Below are 23372 nucleotides of genomic sequence, written 5' to 3'. Positions count from 1 at the left end.
TCAGAATATGTTATATTTTTTGATCTAATGATAGTATCAGGATTTTTCAGTTCTAAGTTGGCTTTTATGCCATTTAAAACCCATAACTATAATGGATCTTCACTAAAGTTATCAGGTAACTTGTTTAGAAACTTATCCCATTTATAACCTGCAAGTTGTATGCTTTTTGTAATAGGTTTTTCTGTTACATCTTGTGTTTGACGCAAATTTTCATACCAATTGGTATCATTTGGAATTTCTGATCCAAATAAACAATCTATCCATGACTCACCACGTTGTGCTCGCACTCTGTATGCTGGTTCACTAGGCATAGATCCACACAACTCATAAACTTTTACTAGACAAAAACCAAATTTCAATTTTAATTGAGGACTCGTAAGAGTTGCGATTTTAACACCTGCAATTGAAATAAATACATCATCTTGCACACAAGGACGATTTTTTTTGCCCTTTTAGGAAAGCATTTCCTAAAATAATATCTGCATCTAGTTCGGGAAAGGATATAATTTTATCAATAATGAATTGTTTTTCATTAACGATAACAGGAACCTTTTCAGCATAATGTGTTACTAGATTTACCTCACCTCCTACCATGCGTAAAAAAATATGTTCGGCCAATGGTTTCCACCATTCATCTGGTAATGCCTTCGGTCTTGCACTACTGATTGTTACTCCTGTGTCAATTAACGCATCTAAACAATAATCATAATAACCTCAAAATTTGAATGTTAGTGAAATATAAGTGCTCAAGTTGGTTTTTTCCAGGCTAAAGATTTTTTGTGATGCCATTGGAATAGGTGATATCATATTACAAATATCCTCAAAAGGCATTGAACGTTTAACGAAATTGTTTGGATTTTTTGAACCACCTCAGGAAGTATTATTGCTTGTCTCATTAATCTTACACTTTTTTGACCTTCTTCTTCATCTGTATAGATAGGTAGACTTATTTCTTTATAGCCTATAATTCTCCTATTATCAGATGATTGTCCATCTTCTTCTATTATTCATGTTCTAGGAATCTATATCCTATTTTCAGTTGCACTAGACACTGATATTCTAGGTAATTGGTCTACAATTATAGAATTAAACATGTTCCTAGATGATAATGACCTCTTGAGAATAGGATCAGAGATTCTAAAACCTTTCATAGGCTCTTCTAGATTTAAAATGATGTCTTTTCCTCTTTGAGTTATCTGAGAAGATCCTATTTGCCTTGAGATTCAGCAGGTTCTGTAAGCACCCAACTTTTGGGCCAATTAAGCTCTATAAGATTTATTTATTTCCTATAGAATTGCTTATAGTTATCTGAACTTTCTTCGAACAATCCTATTACTTTAAAAATGTTCCTCACTCCTGTATTTGTCGTGTTAATAAGTCTAAAGACAATCCTAGTGTAATACACCAAATACTTGGCCTGAGAACTCATTCTATTCATCTTAGAGGATTTTATCCTAAGAGTTATTGAATTTCCCAAACATTTATCGCTTAAAACCATCAAATAATTTGGACAAACTGCAACTGTGAAAGCAAATTCAAAAAAAAATAGTATGTGCAAAGGTCAGTAGAGTGGGATCATTTTGAATCAATCAAAGATGACAAAGGTGTTATTATGCAAGAAAAATGAAAATACCATGCTCGTATATATAACTGCAATGCTAAAAAGAATGGGACTTCCACTTTGAGGACTCACATGATGAAATGCACTAGACACCCTCACTTTATGGAAATCAGGCAAGCTCTTCTTTCTTTCCAACTTGTTTCAAATGTTGGTCTTGCTGGTGGTTCTGATATGTTTAGTCTTACTGCTTGGAAATTTGATCAGGATATAGTTAGGCAAGTTTTTGCATATATGATAGTTGTTGATGAATTACCTTTTGAATTTGTTGAGAAGGAAGAGTTTAGGAAGTTCATGAGTATTGCTTGTCAAATGTTTAAAATTCCTTTTAGATTCATTGTGAACATAGATTGATATAGTATGTTTGTTGAAGAGAAGTTGAAACTGAAAAAGATTTTCAAAACTAGTACATAAAGAGTTAGTCTAACTAGTGATTCATGGACTTCCAATCAAAGACTTAATTATATGTGCATCACTGCCCACTATATTGATCATGATTGGAAGCTTAATAAAAAGATCATTTCTTTTGTCCTTTATTCTAAGCATAAGGGTGAGCATCTGTTGAAGGCAATGGAAGCTTGTTTGCAAGAGTGGGGGGGTTAAAAACATATTTTCTGTAACTCTTGATAATGAAAAAAATAACAATGCTGCAATGACTCTTTATGAAAAAAATGCTGAGCTGGGGTACTACACCTGAAAGATGCAAGTATGCACACATGAGATATATAGCTCACATTGTCAATTTTATTGTTTCTGATGGAATGAAGGAGTAGTTCTTCGTTTGAAAAGGTTAGGATGGTAGTTAGATACATTAAGAATTCACCACTTAGGTTGAGTAAACTGAAAGAATGTAAACTATCAACTAAAACTGTTTGTACACATTCCTTGTGTCTTGATGTGCCAACTAAATGGAATTCAACATATCTTATGTTGAGTATTGTTTTACTATATCTGAAAGTGTTTGAAGGGTATGAGGATGTGGAGTCCAGTTTTAAAAAAGACTTAGGTGATGATGTGCCTAGTTTTAGTGATTGGAAAAATGTTAAGGAGTTGTGTGGTATGTTAGAATGCTTTTATAAAATGACATAAAGGATTTCTGATTCTCTTTATGTTACTGCTAACAATCATTTGAATGAGATTTTTGATTTGTGTACTATTCTACAAGATTGGATGGCTTCTAGTGATGTGTTTATGAGATTAATGGGTACTAGAATGAAAGCTAAGTTTGACAAGTAGTGGGGTGATCCTTTGGTGATGAATAAAATGATTTTCTTTGCTAATATTTTGGATCCTAGGGATAGGATTATGTTTATGGAGTATACCCTTAAGTAAATGTATGGTTCTGTAAAAAGCAAATTCTTGTTCACTTGTTTGCTGCATGAATTGAGTGAGTTGTTTAATGATTATGATGTGCAACACAAGAAAGAATTAGCTATTGCTGGCTAGAGTAGCAGTCCTTCTGAAACTCCAAGCTAGTTTTCTCAAGCTACTTCTGTGTTGAAAGAAAGATTCATGCAGCAAATGATAGAGACTGGTTGTGTGGGTGGAAGCTAAAAAACTTGAATTAGATATATACTTAAGTGAGGTAGTAGTTCTTAATGATGAAAAATTTGATATTTTGAGTTGGTAGAAGTTCAATTCTCAAAGGTTTCAGTCCTCTCTAGAATGACCAATGATATACTTGCAGTACCAGTCTCCACAGTTGCTTCAGAGTTTGCTTTTAGCATTGGTGGTAGAGTGCTTGATGATTTTAGGAGTTGTCTAACCCCTAAGATTATGGAGGCTTTGATTTGCACTCAAGATTGGCTTAGAGACCCATCCAAGCCTGCTTCCGTTGAGTAGACTTTGGCAGAGTTAGAAGAGCTAGAAGAATGTAACTATTTCAGTTTTGAAATTTTCATTTTTGGACTTTTTACTTTTTGAACTTCTACTATTAACTGTTCTTATGTTTCTTTTCAGGGTTTCAAGATGCATCAAATGATTAATAGTTTGTCTATAAGACTAACTATTTAATCTTTTTCATTTACTTGATGAATGTTTTCTTTGAATACATGATCTGTTGGAAGTTGCTTGCTCATAATATGATGCCTTTTACTTATTCTCTGTTTCCCTTTCAATACTAATGAAATGCCGACATACTTAAACATTGAAGAGATCTTCTTGGTTTGAAGTCTGTGGTTAACTTGCCCTGATTTCTCTGTCTAAGTATCAGTATGGTAATTTATATGATGATGCTTGCCTATCTAAAGTAGAATGCTTTAGGTTGTAAAATGTGAAGAACTTGTTTTTGTGTTTCCACCATTTTATGATCTTTAGTATTTTATGCTTGATATACACTGAAAATCTGAGTCTTACTCGTCTTAGTATGCTAAATGGCTATGATGAATGCTTCCGCATCCAAGCTGTAATGGTTTATGTTGTAAACTTTGAGGCACTTGATTGTTTGTTACCATCTTTTTATGACCTTTGGTTGTTTATACTTGATATATATTATCTGAGGCAAAGTTACCAACTGACATTAATGAGATATTTCTTAAGTAGTTTGCTTTGTAGCACTAGTAACTGCAAATAGTTATGGATTTCTCCGTCTTTTGCTAATTTATCATTTCTGTACTTGACAATGATGAAGCTTCCACCTTTAACCTCACAACTACTTAATTTTAAATCGTGCGACATAAGTTTTTTGTTGCCTTTTAAAAGTTGGGTTACATTGGCTTAAAAAATATGAATTTTGAGCCTAATTTAAGATAAATGCATTATGCACTAATTTCATTCAATGTTCAATTCTCTGTTTTAAACACAAACTTATTGAATCTTAATGCTTTCTATTTTACAGCTGCTATTGTTTTGGGGAAGTTTTTAAAGCTGGCCAGTAGACTCCTTTTTTAAAGCTGAGATCAGTTTATGTATATAATTTAGATCTTAAAATTAACCTAATTCATTTGAATTGTAATTAAAAAGGACTGTAATTAATTAGGTCTAATTTTTTGATACTTGTATTGTTCACAAGTTCAAGAACCTGTGTAATATATTTAGCCATTTAGGAGTTGGCTAGTTAGACTCAATTAAGTTTGTAAAAATATACCATTTCACTCTTGTATTTTTTGAATTATAATTGGAAATTAAGTATTTGTTTTAAACGGTTAACCGATATAACTAAACCGCGGTTAACCGAACCGAATTAATTTTTTACTGAATGGGTACAATTTGGTTTCATTCTTTAGGGTTGCTCTGGTTTGGTTTCAAATTTCTTTAAACCGAACCAAACCGAGCTCACTCCTAATTTTTAGAGGTACTGTCTTATAAATTCATTTTATTAATTTTCGGTATTAAAAAATTTACAAATTTTTTGATCTTCTATTTTGATGGATCAATTAAAAGATTCTTGACAAAAATTCTCACTGCCATTGTTGGGTTATTGACACAAATGATACCAAACCTTTAATTTGTATCTTTTGGTATCCAATTTTTATCATTTGTTTCAGATTGTTATTTTTTTTTACAAATTCATGTCATTTTTAATGACGTGACGACTGGAGCAATATGTTTTTATTTATTTTTATCTCATCAGATGTCATATCACATGACACATAACATAGTTTGGTGGTTCAGCCCTTCTCTTTCGCTTCTCCCAATCATTAAAAATAGCCGGAATTTGTAAAAAAAATAACATGAAACAAATGATAAAAAATTGGATACTAAAGAGATACAAATTAAAGGTTTGGTACCATTTTAATACAAGGTTCAAAGGTTTGGTATCATTTATGTTAATAACCTCATTGTTTGTATAATGGCCATTATTTGTATACAATAAGAGTAAAAAAATAAAAATAGAACAGAAACTTTGCACTTCATTATTAAATAGGTGTATTTACATAAACTTGGCAAATTATAATCACATGAAAATGAACACAACTTCATCACCAACATCAAAAAAGAACATCAAGAAATCAAAATGAGCATCCTGCTAAACTTATAAGCAAGAAAAACAAAACAAAACTCACCTTATTAAAACAATTGTTCTCACATATACATCATCACATTGAGGCAGTGGCGGAGTTCATACCAACCAGGACGGAAAATCGGAACGTTTCTTCTAAAGAAATTTACGTCCCCGATCAACTCCGACTAGGGCGGACGCATCAAGTTCAAATTCAGAGGCAGGTTCATCATCAAGTTCAAATTCAGAAGCAAGTTCATCTTCTTCTTCCAAGCAATCAATACCAAGAGCTTCATGGCCATGACCAAATGCCTTAACATGATCTTTAAGAGACCTTTTATGCTTGAAATCAGAGCCACATATACAATACCAAAGCTTGCCACAATTCTTTTCATGGGTTCGCCAGTCACCTTTAACAGCAAATGGCTTCCCACATTTTCTACACATAAAGGGTTTGACTCCATGTTTTCTCTTGTAATGAGTTTGGAGAGTTCTGAAATCCTTGAGTGGTCTTGCTCTTGGGTGATCAATGTTGTGTTTGCAGCCTGAAGAACAGCAATAACATGGGAGCCTTAGCATTGCTGTTGGTTGGGTTCCTCTTAATGAGTCTGGTCCTTTTCTATATTGTGATCCATGTCCCCACATATGCATCTGCAATAACAAAAATATGAAGTTCAAAATTCAATTCTAATTCGATGAACTATTATTTTAGGATTTCGAACAAAATCTCGATAACTAAATATCAAATTGAACTCGGCTCGATTCAAATAACACTATAAATAGTTAAAAATTAAATTTTAGTTTAAAAGTAAGAGTATTATTGTGAATTTGTTTAAATATAGAAGATAAACAAATTCAATTAATTAAATCTCGTTGAGATGCGCGAGTCTACTCAAGTATTTTAATGTTCGAACTCGACTCAACAGTTACTCGCTTGAATAGTTTACAGTTAAGCTCGACTCGATTAACATTGAGTCGACTTTGAGTATTTCTTATATTAATCTATAGTTGTCTCGACTTGGTTACACCCTGGTTATGGCCTTATTAAATACTCAAACTTTTTCATCTACATGTATAATTTCATAATTTAATAAGCAATACCTACATGATATTAAGTGTGAATATCTAATAAAGAGCCAGTAAATGATAAGAGAGACATAAAAGGTAAGGGAAAGAAAGGAAAATTGATGTACATTAATCCCAATTTCAAGGTCGAATAAATGAACTTTAAACTGACAATTTTATCCTTAAAATAACACAAACACGGATATAAACAAGTAATGCTATATAACCCAACATTTTTAATCCATCTTTTTATACCGCCTGATGTGGTAATCAAAGAGTGTATTAATTAAATTCTGTTTTTTGAGATATACACTTTTGGTGAAAATTGGACGAATGAAACGTTACCACGTAAGGTGGGTTAAAAAGGTAGGTTATATTAAATCTAGTTGCTCCAATAACAAGCAAAATTAAACAATTATTTTAACTTTGAGAATCCCATTAAAATTAATGAGATGCTAAAATATTTATAACATGACATCATTAGAGAAACCCTCAACCACCACAACCACATGAAGGTAATATAAATTATATAATCATATTTTAGGTAATAATAGTTCTGTAAAAACATGCATTTTTTGTAATAAAAGTTTGTCTCTTAATTAAATAGCACTGAAGTACGCACAGATTATGAGTTGATTTTTTCTTTTTTGGGTTAAAACAATCTGAACCCAGGTGTGTACTTTTTACAGAAAACAACTGTAGATTTTACTGTGCAAACAGTAGTTTACAGCATGAAGTCCTGATTTAAAAGCTAATACTTGATGATTAAGGTCTTCTGATGAAAAACTCTGAATCACTATATTTCTAGTTGTCAGGCTGGTAATTAACTTTAATGAACACAAAACAACAGGTCTCTAAAAACTTGTTAAAGTGAAGCACTGAATAAATTCATCAGACAAAGAAATTCAAGAACAAACATGCAATGTTAGTATAGTAAAATCCCATTAGAACATTCAAGATCTAGGTCAAATATGGAAAACTAAAGATTGTAAACAAAACAAGAAACTAATTCTTGATTTTCTATAAGAAACTTTTAGGGTATACCTGCAAATTGTTGTATCTGTTAAAGGTTTTGAGGCAAACAGGACATGAAAATTGAGTAGGACCAGTGAGGATCTGAGAAGGAGTAGGAATCCAATACTGAGCCTTGTTGAGTTTATGAATGGATAAAGGGTACCCTAAAACTGCACTTTCATCTATCAATGGAGGGGAAACCCTAGAACCCAGATCAGAACTAGGGCTAGAGAGACCAATGTTTAGAGCAACAGCCAAAGTAATATTACTATCAAAACTGTCTTTTTTTATGTAATTATTTTCATCTTCCATGGAACTAGTGGAGGATTCATGGGGATCTTCTTGTTGCCTTGTTGGAGGATTTAAGTAGTCAATAAGAGGAAGAGCTTCATATTGGGAGGAAGAAGAAGAAGAAGAAGAATAGGGTGTGGATTCAATGGAAGATTTGCTGTTGAAATCATTAAGAGAGGGATCTAAGAAAGAAGTGTAGTTGAACCATCCAGTGAAGAAATTAGGGCAAGGGTCAGCCATGGTTTTAAAGATGTTTCAAAGAGATGGAAACAGATGATTATAAGGATTACTGTGGATTCTCTGCTTTGCCTCCTTCAAGATTGATAGCATACATATGTTTATATAATAATGGATAGAGAAAATGAATGAGTGAGTGTGATTCTAGATGCAAGAAATTAATTAAATAAAAGAAATTTTGTTTAAATCAGTGAGTTAATTCGGTTTTTTCTTTCTAAATATCGAAAATAAAGTTTAATCGTAAAATTGTCGAGCTGCTTAAAGCATAAAAGCCATCTGATTTTTTAATGGGATATATATTTATTAGTTTTTTTTTATTTGAATGCTAGTTTTAATTTATTATGTGCTTAAATTTTAATCATATTTGTTTCACATATATATATATATATTTTAAATAATTTTTCATTGAATTTGTTAAATCGGTAGTTGAGTTAGCTGAATTGTAAATTAGTGGCTAGGCTAATTCGACGGTTCAATTTTTAAAATAGTATTTCAAATTGATATAGCAAAATTAAATATATATTTAAAAAAATTAAAAATTATTAAAAAAATTAAAAAAATTAATTTTTTTTAAAATTATTAATATATTTTACCTGAACTTATATATTTTAGAATCGGCATATATTTAATTAATTTTGCAATATAAATTTATGAAGAAAATGAATTGGATCTCAAGTACTCTATTTAATGAATTTTATAAGAATAAAAGATCGCTTTCACCCCTGAACTTGTGTCAAAATATCAAAAAATTCCAAAACTGAAAAACAGAATCATTTATACCCTGAACTTGTGTATTTTGGCTCAAAACCCACTCTTTCCACTCTCACCTTAGAGAGTGAAATACACTCTCCGGTTTTAGATAGTGGTTTTCTTTTAAAGTGGTTTTTAACAAAAAAAAAGTTAAAATTGTGCTTAAAATTTTCATTTTTTTAAATTAACATATAAAACTTTTAAATTAGTAACTTAATTTTAAAAGTTTATTTATTTTATTAATAATATCTAAAAACCTAAGGACTTTATTTTTTATATATATATTTTTTAAAAATTCGATTTCCGGTGAGGTGGAGCTTCTCCTCGCCGGAACCGAGGAGCTCTAATGAGGAGCAGAGCTCCTCTTGCTCCTCATCTGAGGATGCTCCTCATCGGAGAAGCAGATTTGTTCTCTTGAAAGAGGAACTCTGCTCTTTGGCGGAAAAATGAAGAACTGTTTTAACTGGGAACGATCAGACTTGCTTTTCCTGGGCTCGTCGTTTGCGTATCGGAGAAGAAGAAGAGTTCAGTAGATTACAGATTATGTTAGCTGCTATTTCCTTTAATTCAGCCAGGCGGGATGAATCAGTTTGGCAGCTGACAAAAACTTACTCATCGTCTATAATGTTTAAACTCCTTAGCATGAAGATGGTGAATTTGACTGGTCCTGCTGGAGGAACTGAATTTATCCGAATGATTTGGGCTTTTAAGCTTCCACCAAGAGTTCAATTTTTTCATTGGCTTGTTGCTCGAGATAGTATATCATGTAACGCAGTTTTGGCTCGGAGAGGAATTATAATGGAGGTAAACAGTGGCTGCTTTCTTTGTTTGCAGGAGGAGACAACAGTTCATATTTTGCTGCATTGTCACTTTGCTTGGCAAACGTGGTCTCGTCTTATGCATTTGAGCAATAATATATGGGTCTCTCCTTTCTCTTTAGAGAATTTCTACAGACAATGGTCTAGCTTATGCAGGAAAAAATACAGAATCCTATGGAATACTATTTGGTTCTTCATAAATTGGTCCCTTTGGAAAGCTAGAAACAAAAGGGTTTTCAAATTCAAGACTACCCGAATTGATAGTATCATCTTGGATAGTATTAGCAAGGCTGTTCTTTATTACAAGACTGCTCATCCGTCTTTTCCTTTTTCTAGTTTGGACGTTTTTAGAAGTTTGGATTTTTTATGTGTCTAATTTTGATTGTATTAGTTTCTTTGCCTTCCACATCTTGTGGTTGAGCTAATACAAATATCCAATGTTTTTAAAACCGGACCGGAACGGAAACCGGCTTCATCGAGGGTTCATGGTTCAACCGGTTCAACCGGGTTGGATCGGATTTTATAATTTTATTAAATATAAATTATTTAAATAAAAAATATAATATTATAAATAAAAATATGATAGAATATTTAAATAATACTATTTTTTAGAATTTTTTATGTAAAAATTAAAATATAATTGTAGATAATTAATGTTTAAGAGTATATAAAATAATTATTCTATATAAAAAAATTCAATTTTAGTAAAAAAAATTATTATTAAAACAAAATTATAAAAGTTTTTAAATTGACAACCATAATATAAAAGTTTAATAATAATATGATATGTTTTAATGAAAAAATATTATCAAACTTGATTTAGTTAAACATAATTATAATTGGTTAATTTTTAAAAATATTTAAAATAAATGTTTTTTTATAAAAAAATAGACAACTTTCTAAATTTTCAATTAATAATTGTTTAACTGAAAACTAATAAGTATATTGTTTTTTAGAATAAAAATATTAAGTGATTAAAATTTTGATGAATATTTCGTATTGAAAATATTTATTGTTCTGAATGTAATTATACATAAATACTTTGTTAACTATATTTCGTGTATTCCTTTTTTATGCTGAAAAAATAAATTGAAGTGTGATTTAGAAAAAAGAATATTTATAGGTTGTAGTGTCTTGAGAAAATAAAAAAGGAAAGAAAGAGAGTTAAAATATCACATCAAGTCACATCACATGGGAAAAGAAAATATAAGACCTGGCCAACACTTATATTTTTGGGACAAAACAATGCTATTTTTGAACAGCTTATTCAAAAACCGGATTCTACCGGTTTGATTAAAAAATCGGATTTCACCGATTCAACCCGTTTTTGTCCGATTTTTAGTATTTAGGAGTTTTAAGTTGTAACCGGACCGGACTGAGGGCCGGTTCCCGGTTAATCCGGTCAGACCGGCCGGTCCGGTCCGGTTTTTAAAACATTGCAAATATCATTAATCAAAAAAAAATGAAGAGCTGTTGCTCCTCGGGAAAATGAGCAGTAGCTCCGAAAAAAAGTTTAAAAATTATTTTTTGTTAAAATTTTTAAAAAATCACTCATTCAATTAGTGTTAGATTGTAATTTATTGGTGGTTAAGTATGATTAATTAGTGTTGATTATAATTAATTAGTGTTGATTATAATTAATTAGTGTAAAATATGATTAATTTAAGTTTCATTCTATAATTAAGGTGTCATGTTAGTAAAGGGGTAATTTTTGAGCCAGTTTATGCAAATTTAGAGTATAAGTGATCCGATTTTTTTATTTTAGATTTTTTTTAATATTTTAATATAAGTACAGGCATGAAAAAGTGATCTTTTGTTCAATTTTATAATAAATTTTGTGAATAAAAATAACTTTTATCTCAATTTGTAAAAGGTACTAAGTAGTGATGATAGTGTGCAGAGTTAAAGTCAGGAAATTACCCCCTGAAACAGAAGAAAAAATGATAACTAAAGAAAATTGGAAAAAATAGAGAAAAGAAAAAGACAAAGACAAAAAGTCAGAGATTAGACTTGCAGATTGTCTTTCCAGTTCACAAGAAAGAGAGAGAAAGGGAACATTCTGTTATATATATTTAACTGTTATCTTTGTATATTGCTTCAAGCAAATAAATTACATTTCCATTATTTTCTTTGGTTGATAGGTGTATAATATATGCTTTTGATTGATGTACGCAGCGGCGAGCCTTAAAATTTTATAGAGATGGACGAACAATACTTAAATTAAAGGCCAAATGTCGTAAAAAGGCCAAACCTTTTATAAAAATTTCATAAAAGTCTTGACCTTTCAATTTTATCGATTTTTGCCAAAAACAAATTATTTGGTTTCAATTGTGGCCAACTCTCAATTTTCATTACCTCAGAAGCAAAAGATCAGGACATCAGACTCAGTTTGCCCTAAAACTGGACATAAGCAAGGCATATGATAGACTTGAATGGAAATTCCTTTGCCAAATGTTGAAGGCCTGGGGTTTCAACCAGATTTTCATTAATTGGGTAATGGAGTGTGTGACTTCGGTGTCCTATTCAGTCTTGATTAATGGAGAATCTTGTGATTTCTTTAGGCCCAGCAGGGGATTAAGACAGGGGGATCCCCTGTCCCCTCTCCTTTTTGTCTTATGCTCAGAAGGCTTGGGTTTCAAGATTAAGCAGGCAGTAGCTAGAAATGTTATCAAGGGAATCAAGATTGCCAAGGAGTGTCCGGTGATCAGTCATCTGTTCTTCGCAGATGACTCCATCATCTTCTCCCAAGCAACTCATCAAGATGTGACTGGGCTAATTTCTGTTATTGAGGACTATGGCAGGGCAAGTGGGCAGCTTATAAATTTCTCCAAGTCTGCTATCTTTTTCAGTCAAAACACAGATTTGAACACCAGGAGAACCTTGGCCAATTTGTTGAAAGTTCAAAATATTGGTTCTGAAAGCTCATATCTAGGTCTCCCACCTTTTATTTTGAGGTCCAAAAAAACTTCTTTCAAAGATATCATAGATAAAATAGAGAGGAAGCTGTTGGGCTGGAAGGAAAATTTACTCTCCATGGCAGGCAAGGAAATCCTTCTGAAAGCAGTGATAGCAGCTATTCCAGTGTACTCAATGATGTGTTTCAAATTGCCTTTGTCTCTATGCAAAAGAATTAACAGTCTCATGTCAAAGTTCTGGTGGGGTAGTACTCAACAAAAAAGGAAAATGAGCTGGGTTGCCTGGCACAAAATGTGTAAAAGTAAATGGGAGGGAGGTCTAGGCTTCAAAGATTTCAATGCCTTTAATCAAGCCTTACTTGCTAAGCAAGCTTGGAGAATAGAGCATAACCAACAATCCCTTCTTTTCCGGATTCTGAAAGGGAAATATTTTCCCAGCTCCTGCATTTGGAAAGCCCCTAGAAAGCACAATCCCTCATGGGGATGGAGAAGCCTGCAACATGGTCTAAAGTTGCTTAACCTGGGTAGGCGGTGGCAAATATCCAGCGGCCTTCAGATGGAAACTCTATCAGAGCCCTGGATCCCTTCTGCCTTCCCTTTCTCTCCTAGACTTATCCCTGGTATCAATAGGGAGGAAGTTCCAGCTACAGTCCACGAGCTTATTTGTCAACAATCCCATAGATGGAAGGAAGAACTGCTTAAGTCCTTATTTATAGAGGAAGATGTTGCTGCTATTCTTTCTATCCCTCTCCCCCTCTCATCAGTTCCGGATAGGCAATGCTGGCATCATAACAGGTCGGGGCGTTTCTCAGTTAAATCAGGGTACTACATTGCTTTAAACAGTAATCAAGAGTCCCATATGTCCCAAGTTTCAGAGATCCCAAGAGTTAAATGGCAAGCCCTTTGGAACTACCAAATCCCAAACAAGCTCAAGATTTTTCTTTGGAAAGTTCTTTCAAATGGTATTCCAACAGCCAAAAATCTTAACGGCAGACTTCAAGGCAATCTAGTGTGCCCCCGTTGTGGGAAGCAGGAGGACCGTTTACACCTCTTCTTCCTGTGTGACTTTGTTAGGAGATTCTGGTTCTCATCTCCGCTCTCCCTCCTAGTCAGAGATGATCAGTACAGCTCCTTCTCACAAGCATGGATTTGTCTTACCTCTCAGCTCCAGGATTTGGATGACTCCAGAGAAAGTGAATTCCTTTTCTGCTTTTTCTTGTGGTCGATTTGGAAAGCCAGAAATTCTTTGATTTTCAAAGATCACATCTGGTCAGTGGGGGACACTATTGGGAATGCTAGTACATACAAGCAGGAGTTTGGGACTGCCAGTATTATCCAGTCTGAAGGAGCGGCTGATTTCAGGAGGCCTCCCCCTAGTGATGTTGTTTCTCCTCCTGGGACCCCTGTCTTGAATCAGCACTGTTTGACAATCCAATATGATGCAGGTACGTGTGCAGCAGCTAGGTTTGGTTCAGTAGCTGGTGTGGCAAAAGACAGCAGTGGTCGTCGAGTGGGAAGTTTTTCAGCTATCTTCAGGAATATCTGGGATCCAGGGATTCTGGAATTCTTAGCGCTCAGAGAAGTGATGAACTGGTGTATTAGTAAGGCGTGGACAAAGGTTCATTTTGAAGGAGATGCCGCGCTGGTATCCCAATCTATCAACTCGGGTATTCCTCACTCGAGTGCTAGTTGGGGTATCTGTAATGATATTTGGCATTTTAAATCACTCTTCGAAGTCTGTACCTTTGCCCATATCCCCAGGAAGGACAACTCGGAAGCTCATTCCCTTGCTCAAGAAGCAAAAGATCATTTCATTTGGTTGTCTAGAGTTCGGAATTGATCATCAGAGTTTTTTTCTGTCTTTCTTTTTATCTTAGTAACTTTGGAAAAAAAAAAAAAAAAAAAACTCTCAATTTGATTTCAATTTGCCTATGTGATGTCTATGTGGCGCCTATAGTGTATAAATAGTGTATAAGTAGTGTATTTATGACATTTTGTAGTGTTTTTTATGGTTTAACCATGAAACATTGCAAGTACACCATAAACACTGCAAATACACCATAAACACTGTAAATACACCATAAATATACTAAAAAAAGCAGAAATACACCATTAATACACCAAAAATACACTAAAACGTAAAGATATTATAAAATTATTACAAATGCACCATAAATCAATATTTTCTTTACAAAATCAGTAGCAATAAACAAATTTATGAATAAGAGAAGACAAAATAAATAATTATATGAATAATAGAACAATTTTATAAACAAAAAATTATAAATCTACAATAATTTATTTATAAAATACTTAAATCATTAAAAAACCTAAAAAATTACACAAATCTAAAAACGAGTCGAGAAATCCATAGCGCGAACGGAAAAGACGAACGGAGTAGCGCGAACGGAAAAGACGAATGAAAAAACGACCGGAAACGACGAGAAACCTATCGTAAGTAGACGAACAGAAGCGCGACCGGAAAGACGAACGGAAAAGACAAACGGAAAAGTAATCGGAGGAGATAAACTCAAAATCAAATGAAAAAGAAGAGAGAAGAAGAGAAAAAGAAGAGAGAAGAAGAGAGAGAAGAGAGAGAAAAAAAGTGGCTATATAAAAGTTTAACCTAAAATGAGATAAGCCTTCTTTATATAATGGGTATTTTTGCTAAATAAGTTAGCTTATTAGGTAATGTAGGATAAGAGGAAAAGATGGGCCAAATGGTGTAAATACTTTACCCAAAACAGGTATTTGGAAAATAATCCCTAAATTTTACACTCAATTTTCCTATATTGTCCCTATTTAAAATCCATTAATAAAAGTAAATTGCAAGTGGACCCTATATTAAATATGGGTATGACAAAAAAAGTAAGGAAATTTTACAAAAACTATAAACAATAATTACTTTTCTTAAACTGTGTGATAAAGGCAAAGTGGACAACTCTATTGGGACGGAGGGAGTAAATTATTTTTTATAATGACTGTTTTTATTGGTGGAGGATCCATAATTTTTTTATTAGGTGGGTAAGATTGTACTGAAAGTTTGTAAAATGAGCAAAATTGACAACATATAAATGTTGAAATAGGCAGTGTTTATTATTTTAAGACATAAAAATTATAGTATTGGGTTATATATCGTTTTTCAATATAATTATTCTACAACGACTTACTTTATATTGTTTTTAAATATAATTATTTCGCTAGGATTTCCTATCGAGCGATTCTACGTCAAATTAGTCTAGGTCATTATTCTTCTTTGTGGATTGGATTCTCTTTGTTTTTTCAATTATTTTCTCTAGTAGATCATTTTCTTCTCTTATAAGTATATGTTTTGTGGCGTGGGTGTGTTTGGAGTGCTTTCTAGGGATGGAGAATGAACTAGAGAATCTATGAAAGAAGTTTTCATTAACTGACGAGGAGAAGACACTGTCGAACTTGGCGAGCAGAGTAGGGGTGAGGCCCATGCAGAGAAATTTAAAGGGCTTTTTACACAAACAACCTACTTTGCCAATTTCTTATCTTTTATACGGGTCTAAATTTGCCTTTTCTAAACTACCATGTGCGGCCTATTTTATTACTTTTATACGGACTCTACATATTAAACCCTAACAGAATACAAATCATAATTTCATTTATTTTCTCTCTCCTCGTCATTCAATTCTCTCTTCCTCTCAGTTCATCTTCCTCTCTTTTTTACCGTTCACCGTCTTCTGCTGAGCCGTCCTCTGTTCCTCCGCTCCTCCGCCATCGTTCTCATCATCGCCTCCGTTGTCATCTTTGTTAACGTCATCATCTCCTCTGCTCATCGTCGTCATCATCTCCTCTGCTCATCGTCGTCATCTATTTGATTTCAGATCTATAATTTATTCATTGTTCTTCTTTTTCTTCTTTTTTATTTTCAGATTTACAATTTTTTACTGTTGTTTCACCATTAAACATGTATAGAGATTATATTTTAAGAATATAATGCTAATTTCATGTTATGTAATATAAATTTATGGTTATATGGAATAAATTTTTGTTATTTCTGCATTTTTTGTGTTTGATTGTATTTCTGTGTTTTTTTATTCTGCAGTTCGATTTATTTATGATGGTTGATTGCTGAAACATTATAATATTCCAGTGTTGTTGATTTTATGTTGATTTTGTGTTGATAATCAGTTGGTATTTCCTTAATTTTAACATTGAAAAAATTTATTCTAAAAAAACATTAGCAAATTAGATAATTTTGTGCGAGAAATAAACTAAAAAAACAAAATTTAAATGATATTAGATAAGGATATGTTAGCATTATCATGTTGACATGTTGTTGATTTTTTGTTGATATTTTATAGATTGTCAAAAAATTTCAAAAAATTATGTTTTATTTTATTCCTTATGTCGATTCGTTGTTGATTTATTGTTGACATTATGTTGATATGTATTTCAACTTTTTTTGATTTTCAATTTTATGTTGACATGTTGTTGATATACTGTTGATAACATGTTGATTTTTCAACCATTGAAAGAAAAATAAAGTTAGTCTTAAATTGATGTATTAATGAACTATTGATATGTTTTTAATAATATGTTGATTGTTTTTGACTTAAATCAATCAATATTCTCATTTTACAAGCATCTTAACTAAATTAGCATTAATTGTTGATTCGTTGTTGATTAATTGTTGACATTATGTTGATAAATATTTCTATTTTTTTTTTATTTTCAATTTTATGTTGACATGTTGTTGATAAACTGTTGATAACATGTTGATTTTTCAATCATTAAAAGAAAAGTAAAGTTAGTGTTAAATTGCTGTATTGATGACCTGTTGACATGTTTTTGATAATATGTTGATTGTTTTTTGCTTAAATCAATCGATGTTCCCATTTTACAATTAAATTAGCATTAATTGTTGATATCATGTTGACATTATGTTGATAATTTGTTAATATGATAGTAATAATTCTACTAAAGAACAATAAAGGTACAAAATGTTTAAAATAAATGAATCAGATAAAGATATTAGTATAGTAAGTAATCAAAACAATATGAAAAAACAACAACAATAATTCAAATGAAAAAATAAAATTATTCTTACATATAAAAATAAAAAATATATTAAATATACACCAACACAACAGTTCACAAATTAAAAAAATTTATTTCAAAATATTTTTTTTCCTCAATTCTCTTTGCAGCTGTACAGTTTCTTCAAAATCACGTGTATAACTATTTTGCGTTCCACCTCTCATACCTAACTAAATTTCGACAAAGACGGTTATGATACAGTTTCATTTCATCTAACAAAAGTTTATTTCACAGACAATATTATCTTATTTGTCAATGTTAAAATAAAAAGAATCAGTAGATATCAACATAATATAAACATAAAGTCAACATAAAATTAACAACACTGTAACATTACAATAATTCAGCAACCAATCATCATCAACAAATCATTCTGCAGAATAAAAAAAACGCAGAAATACAACAAAACACAAAAAAATGCAGAAATAACAGAATTTTATTATATAAAATCACAAAATATATAACATGAAATAAGTATTAGATTCTTTAAAGATACTCTTTATACATGTTTAATGGTTAGTAAAAGATAAACAAATTACAGATCTGAAAATAAAAAAAAGAACAAAAAATTTCAGATCTAAAATTAAAAAGATAAAAGAAAGATGACGCGGCGAGACAAAGGCGGAACGATGGAGGCGAAACGGCGGAGGTGGAACGGCGAAGGCAGAACGGCGGAACGGAGGAGGCGGAACGGCGAAGGCAGAACGGCGGAAGCGAATGAGCAGAAATCGTGAAAATTTTCTTTCACAGTTCAAAAGAAATCGTGGAGAAGAAGAATGATTGAGAGAAATAAGAAAAATCGTATAAAAGAAAGAAATTTGAAGTACAAGTTATCAAAGTAAGAAAATGAGGTAGGCAAAGTAAAGATTTAACTTGTCCTGTATAAAAGTAAATGGGCTGCCAAAATCAGTATTTTATAGGGAAAATTAGGTATTTACCTAAATTAGTAAAATAATAGGATAAATTACCTCAGCGCGGAAAAGTTGAAAAAAATACATCACGATTATTCCGTTTTTAAGTTTTTACTCTCCACATGTTATTATTTATGAATTTACTCCTACTATATAAGAAATTTATTTTCCCAGCTGACACTTTCACTCACATCGAGATCTCTTTTTCTCTGTACCTAATTTTCTCTCTCTAAAAGCTCCTCCTTCAGCTCGTCTTCAAGCTCGCGATTTTGTTTAAAATTCTTTCAAAGCGATTTTGTTTAAAATTCTTTCATCGCGATTCTGTTTTGCTGAAGTATTCAATTATTAATCTCAAGAATAAGTAGAACTTCATCAAAAATTCATATATTCGAAAATCATAGATTCTTCAAGGTAATTAACTGTTTTCTAATTTTTGAGATATTTTGATAACTGTCAGAATATGTGCATAGAATTGTGTCGTATCTGCGAGTGATATTAAATTGTATGATAATCAGTTGATGATATGTTGATAGATTTCAAGTATAGTTTGAGTAGTCTGTTAGAGTATATTTTGATAATCAGTTGATATATAAAAATTCGGAGCTCTCTGTTATGTTATCATGATAGTATATTTTGATAATGAGTTGATAACATATTGAAAATTTTGTTGTGATAATAAGTTGATAACATGTTGATAGACTTCAAGTATAAGTTGAAGTAGTCTGTTATCATGAGAGTATATGTTGTGATAATGAGTTGATAACATGTTGTAGATTTCAAGTATAAGTAGGAGTTCTTTGTTATCATGAGAGTATATGTTGTGATGATGAGTTGATAACATGTTGATAGATTTGAACATGATATCAACTCATTATCACTGTATAGATAGGTATTAATATGTTATCAACTCATTATCACCACATGTTATCAGCTCATTATCACTGTGTTGATAAAATGATAATGCGTTGATAATACATCCATAGTGATAATGAGTTGATACCTTTCATATAAAAGTATACTCTCATGATAACAGAGCACTCCTAAATTTTAAATGAAAGGTATCGACATGTTATCAACTCATTATCACAACATGTTATCAACTCAATATCACTGTGTAGATAGGTATTAATATGTTATCAACACATTATATGTCAACGTGTTATCAACTCGTTATCACTGTCTTGATAAAATGATAATGAGTTGATAAAGGTATTAATATGTTATCAACTCATTATCACCACATGTTATCAACTCGTTATCACTGTGTAGATAGTTATTAATATGTTATCAACTCATTATCACCACATGTTATCAACTCATTATCACTGTGTTGATAAAATGATAATGCGTTGATAAAGGTATCGATATGTTATCAACTCATTATCACAACATGTTATCAGCTCATTATCACTGTGTTGATAAAATGATAATGCGTTGATAATATAATGATAGTGATAATGAGTTGATACGTTTCATACAAAAGTATACTCTCATGATAACAAAGCACTGTGTAGATAGGTATTAATATGTTATCAACTCATTATCACAACATGTTATCATCTCATTATCTCTGTCTTGATAGGTATTAACATGTTATCAACTCATTATCACAACATGTTATCAACTCATTATCACCACATGTTATCAACTCGTTATCACAACATGTTACTTATCTTATCTATTTATAATTGCAGAAATGGACAATATTCAAGTGATAATGCAATATAATGGAAAATGGACTGAAGCTGGAAAGTATATTGACTTCATGATATTGGGACTTTTGTTGGAAACAGACTGCACTTTCAAAGATTTTACTGAAACAATCTATCAACGATTGCAACTACAAGAAAGTATAATTCAGTTAGATATACAATATCTAATAAGTGAAGATTATCCTCCAATAAAAATTAGAGATGATGCAAGTCTCAGATTTTATATGGAATTAAAGAAGAAGGAAAATAATTTCACAAAATATCCAATTTGTGTTATTTTTAATGAGGCAGAATATAACAGGTTACTGGAATCATCATCATCATCAGCTGCAAATAAAGAAAAAAGTTCAAGCCTGGTTTATGAAGACAACATATCACAGCTGCATGAACAGTCCTATGTATCAAAGGAAATATCTAACACAAATTTGGATATGATTGAATATGCCAATCTTCTTTGCGACCTTCAAGATAATCTTCAAGAAGAAGATGTTGAAGAAATTAATGTTGGAAAAATACAAGCAAATCAGAAAATAGAAGAAGGGGGTATATTCATAGACAAAGAAACACTAATAACAGATATGAGTATGTATGGACTATCAGAACATTTTCAATACAAGGTAAATATTAAATAAACTTTTATTTTACACAATCTTTTTTAAAAAAAGTATTTTATATATCATTATCAGCTTATCATATATTTTATTATCATACGATTATCAAACACTAATAATATGCTCATCTTATCTGTAACTGATAAAATAACAGGTGATAAAATCCTGCAAAAGACAGTACCGGCTAAAATGCATCGATGACTCTTGTGATTGGAATTTTTATGCATCAAGAGTTGGACATACAAAAATGTTTCAAGTGCGAAAATTTAATAATTTTCATACATGTTCTTTGGCAGAAAGAATGGGAGAAAATAAGTATGTCAGCTCAAAGACCATAGCCAAAATCATAAAGCCAAATCTTTTGGATATCAAGACAATTTATACACCTAATGACATAATCAGAGATATGAGAAATGGGTATCGCATTAAGTTGGATTACTGGAAGGCATGGAAATGTAGAGAAATTGCACTGGAGCTTTTAAGAGGGAAACCAGAAAATTCATTTGCTCAACTGCCAAGATACTTGCACATGATAAAGCAAACAAATCCAGGTTCATTTGTAAATATAAAAACAGATGTGGATGATACATTTCTCTATGCATTCATGTCACTGAAAGCTTCAATAACTGGATGGAGTCACTGTATACCTATTATGATTGTTGATGGAACATTTTTAAAAGGTGCATATGGAGGTACTCTTTTTTCAGCTTCAACTCATAACGCAGCTGGTAAGAATACTATATTTATCATCATATTATCTTAGTTGTGTCATAACATTATCAGAAAATGTATCATTGTATAATCATTAACTGTATCATCCTATTATCATTAGATGATCATATAATTGTCATTATCATAAACTGTATAAAATTATTATCATTAACTTTATCATTATATTATCATAAATTATATAATCCTATTATCATCAAATGATCATATAATTATCACTCTCTTTTTTTCCATCATCATAAACTGTATCATTATATTACAGTTTATCGTTCTATTATCATAACATTATCTTCAGATGATCATAACATTATCATTATCTTAAATTGTTTCATAATATTAATTTTTTTATTCTTAATTGCAGGAAAAATATTCCCACTTGCATTTGCAATTACTGATTCAGAAAATGATGCATCATGGAATTGGTTTTTTTTCTAACATCAAAACTGTTTTTGGGATAAGAGAAGAAATGTGTATAATTTCTGACAGACATGACAACATCAAAAAGGCAGTAGAGAGTGTGTTTGAAGGAAAAGTTCAGCATGACATTTGCATCTATCATTTACTGCAAAATGTGAAGTACAAATTCAAAAAAAACATAAAGAAATAAAAGATATCTTCATGGCAGCAGCAAGAGCATATACAAAAACTGAATTCGATATTCATATGACAGATCTGAGCAACACAAATCCAAAAGTTACAGAATATCTCAAGGGGATAGAATTTAAAAAGTGGGCAGTTTCACATTCTTTGAACAAAAGGTACAATATTATGACATCTAATACAGCAGAATCATTCAATGCAGCAGTTAACAGAGCAAGAGAATTACCAGTTACGATGATTATGGAATACTTAAGAAGCCTTGTTCAAAGATGGAGCTGCAACAACAAAAATCTTGCAAAAGGAACTTTCACAGTATTGTCTACTAAATATGAAACTCTTCTTAGAGAAAATTATTTAGAATCCCTACAACTCAAGGTAAATCTTTATTTTTTTGACTTATTAATCTGATTATATCATCATTATTTATATTTTGCATCATCATCAAACTGTCATTAATTATCATTCAGTTATCATACACACATGTTGTCATACTGATATCATAAAAATCATGATACTATATTGAATCCTATATTCAGATTATCAGATGAATCAAATAAAATATATTTTACATTATCATATGAGTATCATTAACCTATCATTCACTTATCATAACACATATTATTATTCTAATATGAACATTATATTCTGGTTATCAGGTGGATGGGACAACAGATGAATTCATTTTCAGTGTAGTTGAATTGGAAGACACTTATACAGTTAACATGAAGGAAAGGACTTGCACATGCAACAAATTTCAAATAGATATGCTTCCTTGTAAACATGCTACAGCTGTATGCTATGAGAAGCACCAAGACCCACATGAATATTGCTCAAAGTACTTCAGAAATGAAGAAATGCTTGCTACATATCAAGAAATTGTATATCCAGTTGGTAAAGAAGACACATGGGATATCCCCTCAGATATTGAAGATATAACTGTCTTACCTCCACTTGGCAGAATAAAAGCAGGAAGGCCAAAAAAAAGAAGAATCAAAGGTTCAGTCGAACCAAAGACTCAAAACAAGTGTAACAGATGTGGCTTTTATGGGCATAACCGTAAAACATGTAGAGGTATACCAAAAAAATCATAG

General features: G+C 31.6%; 4 protein-coding genes across 4 annotated transcripts; 3 read left to right on the top strand and 1 right to left on the bottom strand.

Moving 5' to 3' along the window:
- Nucleotides 1-5456: 5456 nt before the first annotated feature.
- LOC126660856 (zinc finger protein WIP2-like) lies at nt 5457-8256 on the bottom strand. The gene is made up of 2 exons (XM_050354550.2): nt 7668-8256; nt 5457-6209 (listed from the first exon to the last, which is right to left on the bottom strand). Exons 1-2 carry the CDS (start codon nt 8166-8168, stop codon nt 5715-5717), a joined length of 996 nt encoding a protein of 331 aa, XP_050210507.1. The 5' UTR covers nt 8169-8256; the 3' UTR covers nt 5457-5714.
- Nucleotides 8257-9458: 1202 nt separating this feature from the next.
- On the top strand, nt 9459-14488 carry LOC126661619 (uncharacterized). The gene is made up of 2 exons (XM_050355473.1): nt 9459-10051; nt 12094-14488. The coding sequence occupies exons 1-2, from the start codon at nt 9459-9461 to the stop codon at nt 14486-14488; spliced, it is 2988 nt and encodes a 995-aa protein (XP_050211430.1).
- A 5837-nt stretch (nt 14489-20325) lies between these two features.
- On the top strand, nt 20326-22116 carry LOC126661618 (uncharacterized). Its single transcript, XM_050355472.1, has 3 exons — nt 20326-20958; nt 21107-21680; nt 22043-22116. The coding sequence occupies exons 1-3, from the start codon at nt 20326-20328 to the stop codon at nt 22114-22116; spliced, it is 1281 nt and encodes a 426-aa protein (XP_050211429.1).
- Nucleotides 22117-22299: 183 nt separating this feature from the next.
- On the top strand, nt 22300-23372 carry LOC126661617 (uncharacterized). Its single transcript, XM_050355471.2, has 2 exons — nt 22300-22656; nt 22938-23372. The coding sequence occupies exons 1-2, from the start codon at nt 22300-22302 to the stop codon at nt 23370-23372; spliced, it is 792 nt and encodes a 263-aa protein (XP_050211428.1).

The sequence above is a fragment of the Mercurialis annua genome, linkage group LG8, assembly GCF_937616625.2.
Source record: "Mercurialis annua linkage group LG8, ddMerAnnu1.2, whole genome shotgun sequence".
In the NCBI taxonomy this organism is placed as follows: Eukaryota; Viridiplantae; Streptophyta; class Magnoliopsida; order Malpighiales; family Euphorbiaceae; genus Mercurialis; species Mercurialis annua.
The sequence above is the reverse complement of the archived record's forward strand: the minus strand, read 5'-3'. Positions and strand labels throughout refer to the sequence as shown.